The 10223-nt window shown below is 30.5% G+C and overlaps 1 protein-coding gene across 1 annotated transcript in view; it reads left to right on the top strand.

Annotated features, from left to right (window-relative positions):
• Positions 1 to 10223, top strand: part of LOC105627406 (rhophilin-2) — a 32343-nt gene that overhangs the window by 5178 nt on the left and 16942 nt on the right. The window contains exons 5-11 of the mRNA XM_012208689.1: positions 2766 to 2843; positions 3431 to 3814; positions 4264 to 4362; positions 4463 to 4733; positions 4873 to 5067; positions 5198 to 5427; positions 6588 to 6740. Of these exons, the coding sequence (XP_012064079.1) occupies positions 2766 to 2843; positions 3431 to 3814; positions 4264 to 4362; positions 4463 to 4733; positions 4873 to 5067; positions 5198 to 5427; positions 6588 to 6740 (1410 nt within the window). The remainder of the gene's footprint in view (positions 1 to 2765; positions 2844 to 3430; positions 3815 to 4263; positions 4363 to 4462; positions 4734 to 4872; positions 5068 to 5197; positions 5428 to 6587; positions 6741 to 10223) is intronic.

The following is a 10223-nucleotide window of genomic DNA, read 5'->3' on the forward strand; positions in this document are numbered from 1 at the left end:
AAATTGTTACAGTTGGTTCTTTTAATTATTAAAGAAAACAATACGTTTTTATAAACATATACATAAATATACTTATGACATTTTTACTATTTCATTTAGTTTGTTGGCCGTAAATTGTATTGTAAAATATTGTCTGTTTATGTGATTTTTGCTGTTGAAAGTAAATATTTCATTCTGTGAATTAGTTGTTTTGGATACATAAGCTATAGGCATGTTATTATTATTTCTTTTGTATATTTCTTCTATGTACATTATAACAATAACATATATTTAAATTGATATGTATACTAATTTTTTATTTGTATTTTCTCGAATGAAGAATAAAGAGTTAAGCGTTAGTTATAGTTCGATCGAGAAAGACTGAGGCCAAGTTCACACCATGACGGAAAAGCGGAAAGCGGAAAAGCGGAAGCCAATCGAAACTCACAGTAGTAGTAGGTTGTACATTTCGCTTGTTTGCTTCTGTTTTTCCGCGAGTTCTGATTTGCTTCGATTTTTCCGTCAAGGTGTGAACCTGACGCTTCCATTTTTCCGTCAAGGTGTGAACCTGACGGCCTACAATGTAAGAATTTATGCTATGTTTAGAATTGATAAATTAATTATTTCTTTCTTTTAGTGATTGAGATAGATATTAATTTAATAACTAATTCAAGACAAATCTGTATTAATATATTTTTATAAATTTTGATTTTATATTCTAAAATAAATATTTTGTATGAAGTATTTTATATTTGATTTCATCGTAATCTTGAGTATAGATACATGTTTGAGATAATTGTAAATATGACAATTTGTCTCATTTTATTGTCAATAACAACTTGTCTTCTCTTTCTTACAAACAAAATTTATCTGCAGTTTTACTAATGAAAAATTTTAATTTTAAATATTTGAAAACATTGATATATACGAAATAAAATATAGATTATATTTAATTAAAGATGTATTGGATCAATGCTTATATAAATATTCATTAATTTAAATATATACATTATATCTATAAAAAGAATCTAATACAAAATTGTAACAAATAGTTTCCTCTGTCATATAATTGTATTAATTAATGATTACCTATAAACGGAAACTTCAAGAACAACAAAATCGGGATTGCTTTCATCATTTAATCTGAATGGCACTTTTGCTTGATTTATATTGTATGCTCTTCCGTCTGGAGCGAATAATTTCAGCACACGTTTTGAATGATTACTCGTATTCGAAATATGCTTTTTCTCTTGTTTTTTCATAAATCGTTCAGCGATAACGATTCTATCTTCTGGCGTATGATAACTAGGTTGCTTCCAAAAACGTTCATTTTCTGGCTCACCATCCTGCTCTGTATTCATATTTTCATTTTGTTCGTTCTTTGTATGTTTCGCTTGCTCCTCTGTAATATTCTAAGGAAAATATTATACGCTCGTCTTTGTATTTTTCATGCGTAAATGAATCTACGATATAACTGTTTACATACTTAGAAGACTGCAGATAATTTAAAAGACATTTATGCATAATGACAATACTGGAAATCATTTATTTAATTTACCATTTGATTGATTGTTTCTATGGTTTCATGTTCAGCATTACGACGAATGCGTTGAGCTATCCTAGTTTTCTCATAATGCCAATAGCTCTCAATAATATCATCTTGCGCTCGCGAATAGATCTGCAATGCCTTGATACGTTCCGACCTTTCAATCTCCTGCATGTCAAACTCTTGCAATTGTGGTAAAGTTGCTACAACATATTGTCTATAATATTCGTAATCCGTGCACGGATTTCCCATTAAAATCAAATGCTCCAAATGTTCATTACATCTATGTAAAACATGAACCATAGTTTAGAGAGAATCGAAAGGGAATTTATAGTTCTATTAAAATTATATAATAGTCTACTGTGAAAATTATATCAATTAATGCACAATTGATCAAAGTTTAACTTTGACTGATCTTGATAATTGGACCTTGTTTAATTAATCAGATAAATTATTTGATACATTTCTTAACTGAATTTTATGATATCAATAATGAGAAATTATCTACATATAATTTATACATCCTAATAATTATGTAATATCATATAATAATATAGGGCAATAAGTTCTTTAATTCATCCCTTGATCATTGTATTGTACATAATTTTATTTCGTAAAAGCTGCATAATGCGATTGATCAATTGAATTAGTAAACGTCTAATATTTATAAAAGAAAATACCTGAGACTTTTTACACTTTGTAAATTTCCAATAAAATTGAGGGTGAGATCTAACTTCTTTAAACTCTCTAAACCCTCCAGATTCTCAATAATCTCGATGTTATTGAGGGCCAGGTTCAAATATTCCAGTCTCTTCAACATATTCAGATTCTCTATTTTCGATATGAGATTATTCTGCAATAAGAGGATCTTGAGATTTCTGCAGTGTCTATCTATCAATTGAATTTTATCGATATTCTCTTGGTGCAAAGCTATTTCTTCCAACGTCGATATTTCGCCCTCATTATGCTCCGAACGTTTCCGTATTAATTCAAGAGTAATTTTTACCATTTTTATCTTGCATTAGCTTCTCACTTAAACGCACTTTAACCAGAATCACGGAGGAAAATCGCAAATATCGTGAATAGAAATATCTAACCAAGAAAGCGTCGTAGTTGCTATGAGGATATCGATTTAACATTGTCAATCATGTTTTCTGATTCCACGTGCTACATGCACGTGTCATGAATTATTGATCACCCCGCATGAACGATTTTTTATTATTTATTTTTTCTCTTGTAGGATTTCATCTTGGAGCATTATAGCGAAGACGGGGAAAACTATGAAGAAGCTATAGCTGATTTGATGGAAACCAGACAGGTAAACAAATAATGCATGTTTTTTCTCCATATTATTCCATAATAGTAATAATTTTTACAGAAATTACAAAAAATATATACAATTTTTTATCTTTCTTATTTATATATTTCAGAAATTTTCTATGGAGAACTTTGCATTGTTCAATTTTTTTTTTATTATAAAATATCATAATTTTCGATGAATTTTTGAATATTATTCCAAATATACATAATTTAAGTTAATGAAAAAGAGATAATATAATACGAATGTAAATTTTTCGAACTTAAAACACCATCAAGTAGAATCAGAGTAATAATCACTTTATTAAATTAATATTCTTATAAAGATGTTTAGGGGGAGGGGGGGGGGGGAGATAAAAAAGATTATTAAATTGCTTGCAATATAGATATTACTATTCTGGTTCTGCTCATGATGGTGTTTCAAGCATATTGCGCGCCAAAATAGATTTCGGCGCGTAATATGCAGAATTATAATAGATATATGTATATAAATTCATATAAGAAATATTTAAGTACTAAGAACCTGTTTTGATCGATTATAAAGAAAAATTTTATATAAATAAATACTTTATTATTTTATATTCGCAGGCTACAAGGACACCGACCAGAGATTCAGCAGGCATCGCGTTACTCCTGCGTTATTATAATCAGCTTTATTTCATAGAGAGACGTTTCTTTCCACCTGACAGAAGCCTTGGCATCTATTTTGAATGGTTCGATTCGTTGACAGGAGTGCCGAGTTGTCAACGAACAGTTGCTTTCGAGAAAGCATCCATTCTTTTTAATGCCGGTGCGCTTTATACGCAACTGGCTGCCAAGCAGGATCGTCTGACGGCTCGAGGACTCGACCAAGCAGTCGACGCTTTTCTCAGAGCGGCTGGCACCTTTCGGTATATTCATGAGAATTTCACAAATGCACCAAGTATGGATTTGGGTCCAGATATGCTGGAGATGCTGGTACAGTTGATGCTTGTGAGTTTTCGCTTTAGTCTTATAATTTAATGTTTGTTTTGATAGTTGTTCAAATAAAAAGAACTATTCTATCACATAATCAGGGCCGTTTCAAGCCGGGATATAACGGCAGCACATCCTTGCAGCCGATGATATGTCTTTATAAAAACAATCGTACAAAAATAATCGTACCGCCACGTGCGCATGGCGGTTTTCATGTTGATTATAGCCGTGATAGTATTTATTTGGATTTAGTGAAGATTGATATGAATTATTTGGATCGATACAAAAGGGAAGTAGGACGCTCTGCATTCAGACGCAATAAATCTTTGAAACGGCGCTGCTTATAATTAGTGATCTCTTATTTATATATTTTTTATAATATTATATAATATTAAATAATATTAATATTTTTTAATATTATGTATTACATACAATACTATTAACGATTAATTCATTTCGCATTTTAGGCTCAGGCAAGGGAGTGTCTCTTTGAAAAACTGGAACTTCAATCGAAGGACAGCAGAAACGTCGATGTTTGTTTAGATCTTGCTCAAGAGGCAGCTCAGGTAAAAGAAAAGAAAAAAAGAAAAAAACTTTTTCACAATTTTTTTGTGTCCATTATCGGTGTATAATAAAGTACATGAATTATGAAGATGATTAATCCAGGTTGCAGCGATATATAATGATGTCCACGGATTGATATCACGCGAGCCAGTTCGTGATTACGTCCCGGAGACGTGGATTTCATTGATATTAGTGAAGCGCGAACACCATCTTGCCCTCGCTCACAAGCATATCGCTGTTGGTCTGCTGGACAGACCAATTGCTGAATTTCGCGTGGAAACAAAGCTCACGTTGGAGCATATTCAAAAGAGCGACGGGAAAACTCAATTGGACGCAACTATTCCCAGAGATGACAACGAAAGGAAATTATTAGGTTTTACATTTACGCGAAATTTATTTTATATAAATGACATTGATTTAAAATACTAATAAATGATATTTTTACGTCGCCATTTCTTCTTTTTATTTATTCTCAGTAAGGGACGTATATGAACAGAAACTTTTTATTACAGGCAAAGCACATCTCAGAGAAGCTCTTGTTTTGCATGACGAGAGTCAACGGCTCCAGAGAATGTGCCGCGAGCTGAAGGGTAAACAAGCTCTAGCGAAGGTTCTGAAGAAAGCTCAAGAAGCAACGCTTGAAAGCTATAATAGATTTGGTAATGAAGATGATTTTCGAGAACTTTTGGATCCACCGGATATTATCGGTATGACGCTTTGTAAAAAAATTTATTAATCAAAACCTAATTAATTTTTGTCTCTTCCATTTCGATGAAAATAAATTATAATATCAAAATGCATATTTTTTATTTTGTTCTTTTCTATTTGCAAATGTAGCCTCGACAAAATTTCAACTTAGTATCACTCATCCCGATTTTGGGCAGCACGGAGTGGACGACCTTTTCAAGTCGTTGGGACCTGTAGCGATATTTTCTGCCAAACGTCATTGGACAGCACCGCGATTGATACAACTTCAAAGAGGCCCTGACGGCGAAGGTTTTGGATTTAGTGTACGGGGTGATGCTCCGGTGATAGTAGCAGCCGTCGATCACAATTCACTAGCGGATGTAAGATAATCTATCCAATACAGGATAATAGTATTATTATATAGGATAATAGTATAGGATAATAGTATAAAATTATATGATCTTGCATAAAATTTATAATTTGCAATTATACGGATATATTTAGAAAAATAAATGCAAAAACTCTAATCTTTTTTAAAATAATACTGATAACCGTTTGCTCAATTAATTTCGACATAGTATTTCGACAAAATAATAATGATATAGCTCATTTTAGCGGCATATTTATCAAATTAAATTTAGAAAGAAATTGTGTAATAATTGGAAAAAATATTTTATCTATATTTTAGAAAAATAATTGCTTATAAAAATGTACAATTATTTCTAAATTATAATGTAGAAATATTGCAACATAAAATCTGATATATTCAGCATTAAATTTAGTTTTAGCAGCAAAATTAAAAATTTTTAAGTCAAACGGCTCTTAAAATGTATATATGATTTTTCTGGAAGTGTTTATCGAACAATTTCAGTTTGAAAATAATCGGTTGAAAATAATGTGTTCTGATTTGTATTTGTTCAATATGTTACCGGCTTCTCTTTTCATTCTTGAAAGAAAGTGAATTAAAAAATATTTACACCTCAAATTAGATTTATCAAATTTTTGATAAATATCATTTAGAAATTTTATTCTGACAAAACTATTGTGTTATGGCAAATTATCTTTGTTAGCGCAATTATTGCAAAATTGTCGTCAATTGATGATGCCATTATTGTATAATATTTCCACAATTTATCTATCGGGGTAACAATCCTCATTATCTAATATATTCATTTTAGTGGAAAAACGTTTTGCTGAAATTATTCCATGTTTTGGAACACTTCAGTGAAATTTCAGCATTTTAGAAAAATTTCTGTTTAATTTCAGTTCAGATTTTTAGAAAAATTTATTTTCAGCAAAATTTCGAAGAAATTTCAGTTCCATTTCAGCAATTTTTCAGTATGTTATCTGAAAAATTCACATTTAATGAAATCTCAACAAATTTTCAGCGATGAAAATATTCTAAAAAACGAATAATTTTAGCGAAATTTTTTACCCAATTGTCTTCAATCTTTCTTTTTGTGATTATGTAATGTATTTAATTGCAATTACGATCACAAATACTTAATAATATTAATAATAACAAAACTTTCTTTTTCAGGTGGGCGGAATGAAGGAAGGTGATTTCATAGTCGGCATCGGCGAAAAAGATGTTAAGTGGGCATCCCACGAGCAAGTCGTGCGGATGATAAAACAATGCGGTGACTTTATAAATTTGAAATTAGTCACCCCAATGGATAGGAATTATCTAAAGGTAAATGATAAAATTTATAATTAATAATATTCCGATAAAAAATATAATGCAACACGTTAGTTAAGATAAGAATACTCTAAACATTATATAGGGTAAGATCGTCCAAAAGTACGTATCGTTAAAGAGTACGCATTAAGCTTTACCCAGTAAATGGATGAATTGAAATGGATTGAAAGTTTATCTGTTGTCTGGAGTGCGTATTTTAAGTAAGAAAAATTATATTATTAGATTCAATGGGATATCAATTGAATTCAATGGGATTGAAAAACTGTATTTCCTATTCAGAATTTTGACTTGAGAAGTTCACGACGCACAGAAAAAAGCTAGTATTATTTTTAGATTGAAAGGCATAAAAATGTGCTTCATGAAATTCCTATAAATAAATAAAAATGCATTTGGATTGAAAAAGAAATTTATTTTAATGTTCGCGAATGCGTATTTGAAAATGTTGACCCATTTTAATTCACATTTTAATTGTTGTTTATTGGATACGGCACAACTATATTAGATTGCAACAGCTGTAACTCACACATAACATATCTTTTTGATTAGCCAATCTGTGTAAAAGATACTTGTAATCGTTGCAGTGAAATAATGTCTCAGAATAGCGATAGCGATAGAAATAACACGATTTTAACCTATCAGAAACAAATACTACAAAACAAAGATACAATGGAATATACAGTTTTTGATAGTATTAAAATCGTGTTATTTCTATCGCTATCGCTATTTCTTCGCATTGTATCCGGAGCTTAAAGGAGATATATTAAATTTGTGAATTTGATTTTCATTTTCTTACTATATTTGTCATGAATAAATTTATCGATTTTTACATTAATTTGTTACTTTATGAGTCTGTACCATTTATATTATGTATATAAAAAAGACATTTATCTTTTTTTGTATTACCTATTTTGTATAGTGATAGATATATTTTACTTAATATTATATCTGTAATAATTTTTATACGGTTGCATTATTAAAAGTAAAAAGTGACGTGATGTCCGCAAAAAGTACGCACTTGAAAACTTGATCGAGCCCGTAAGAAACAATGATACTGTAGATAATGATAACGATGATACATGTATTTTGTAACGGTTGTATTTGTATTCTAAATTCGATGAAAATTGAATTCTGATCCCCTCTTCTTGAAAAGTATCACCAGAGAGAAAGAGGATATGACAGTCTTTTTCCTGTAACCGCAAAATGTCTTCGCATACTACTATACGTCCTTTGAAGAAGTGGATGTAAACTACACAGCAATATCTATTTTTTTTTTTTGCAATGCTCCTAATGGAAATAAATCGCTGAAATTGTTGAAATCTCTATTAATTTGATAGATTTTATTTCAACAATTTCAACGATTTATTTCTATCAAGAATACCGCAAAAAGGAAATAGATATTACTGTGTAGCTTTATATCCACTTCTTCAGAGGACAATAGTATGCGGGGATATTTTTTAGTTACAGGAAAAAGGCCCTCATGTCCTCTCTCAAGTTTCTCTCTGGTATCACATTCATAAAATTAAGAAAATACTGTAGTGTACGTTACGTATACTATAATATTTCCCTAGTTTTATGTATGCGATATTTTTCAAGAATAAGGGCTCTGGTACCAAAGCAGCTGGCTCTAGGCCCATTATCGATTGCGCTGGGATATCGACCGTCGATCGAAAACTTATTTATGTGAACTCTGCACGTAAAAATACTTCAGGTATTTATAAAAATTTATATTTAATTAAAAATAAAAGCTTTTCAATCAACATTGTTTTTTACAATAAGCGACACTTTTTTAATAGTGTGTACTCTCGAGAAGACACTTGCCCAAGAGTACGCATTTTTACCTTTAGGCCTGGTTGCACCAATATTACTTTGATTTTAAGCGAGACTTAGAACTCTCTCTGTCTCGTTTTAAAGCTGAAAAAGAAACAGAGTCAGACAGAGATCTGAGAGCCTCGCTTAAAATCAAAATAACGTTGCAATAGGATTTTAATTAAGGTAAAATTAATTTCCTGAATGAATGTTTGTATCAAATTGATACAAACCTTGACCAATTTTTCAAATTATAAAGTTCAAATTATAAAAAATAGTTTAAGCAGCATTTTATTACTGCTCAAACTCGGATTCTTGTATATACATACAAATTATACAGCATGAAGGAAAAGGACGTACTTTTGGGCGGTTTTATCCTATGTAGCAATATATAATAGAGATAATTGAATTAGATAATTGAAATTAATTAGTTTTGATAATAAATTTTTCTATTTGTCTATTTTTATATTCTCTTTTTTATTAAAAAAAAGATAATTGTTATAAATAAAATATTTCTCTGACAAATAATAATCGGTCAATGCAAAAGTACGACAGTAGAAACTAATTATTTTAGAAACCAGGAAAACCCAACAATCACGATAAGGGCAGCGTCTCGGCGAGCAGCTCTTCTGGAGTTTCTTCCGGACAACCAAGCCCGGCGGGATCCGTCACTACAGCGCACGTAGTGAGAAGGCTTCCGTGGAATCCATTTAAAAAATCTGGCATCCATCGCGAGAACAGAGATTTAACCTTTGACAATGTTATTCTCAGATGATTATCGGATTAGAGATCGTTCGGTCCAATTATCGTACATTATTGTATGAGCTTAGAACATGCTGCGATGAATTGATCGAAATAAAAATTAATCAAAATTCACCGATTGCCAAAATTGAATATTGTTTGGTATACATAACAATTCACTATGTCAAAATTTCATATTAATACCGATAATATTCCATGTTAAATATAATAAATATGTTTATGTGTAAAAGACTTTCTACAATAAGCAATTACTTAAGCTTTAAGTCTTAAGCCGTAAGAAATTGATCAATCATAATCAATTACGATTAAAATATTATTTGGCTTATTGTAGAAAATCTCTAACATTGATTTTAATTAATTCATTGAGCGAGTAATGATTGAAATTGTATATCGCTAAATATCGGAAGCATTCAGAATTTTTCTGTTTGTCTGTGGTTAGCAAAGTTTTAGCTGCCCAAGAAAATTTTTCTTAAAATTCTTTTTATAATTTTTTAGATTTTTCAATTTCTCAGTATTTTTGTATAATTTCATAATTTTTTAAAAATTTCTCATATTATTTATATACGAATTGGAACTTTTCAAGTAGTGAGAAAATATTACATTATTTCTAGAATTCATGAGAATTCTGAAATATTTTAAAATTTTTAAGAAATCTCATTCTATAATTTCTGAAGAAAATTTATAAAATATAAAAATATTTGAGACATTTTTCAAAAAATCTTTAATAAATTTAAATGACAAGTTCTTAAATATATTATAATATATATATATATATATATATATATATGTGTGTGTGTGTGTGTGTGTGCGTGTGTGTCGTGTCGTGTCGTGTCGTGTCGTGCGTGCGTGCGTGTCGTGTCGTGCGTGTCGTGACGTGCGTGCGTGCGTGCGTGCGTGCGTGACGTGCGT

This window comes from Atta cephalotes (assembly GCF_000143395.1).
Source record: "Atta cephalotes unplaced genomic scaffold scaffold00009, whole genome shotgun sequence".
NCBI classification, from domain to species: Eukaryota; Metazoa; Arthropoda; class Insecta; order Hymenoptera; family Formicidae; genus Atta; species Atta cephalotes.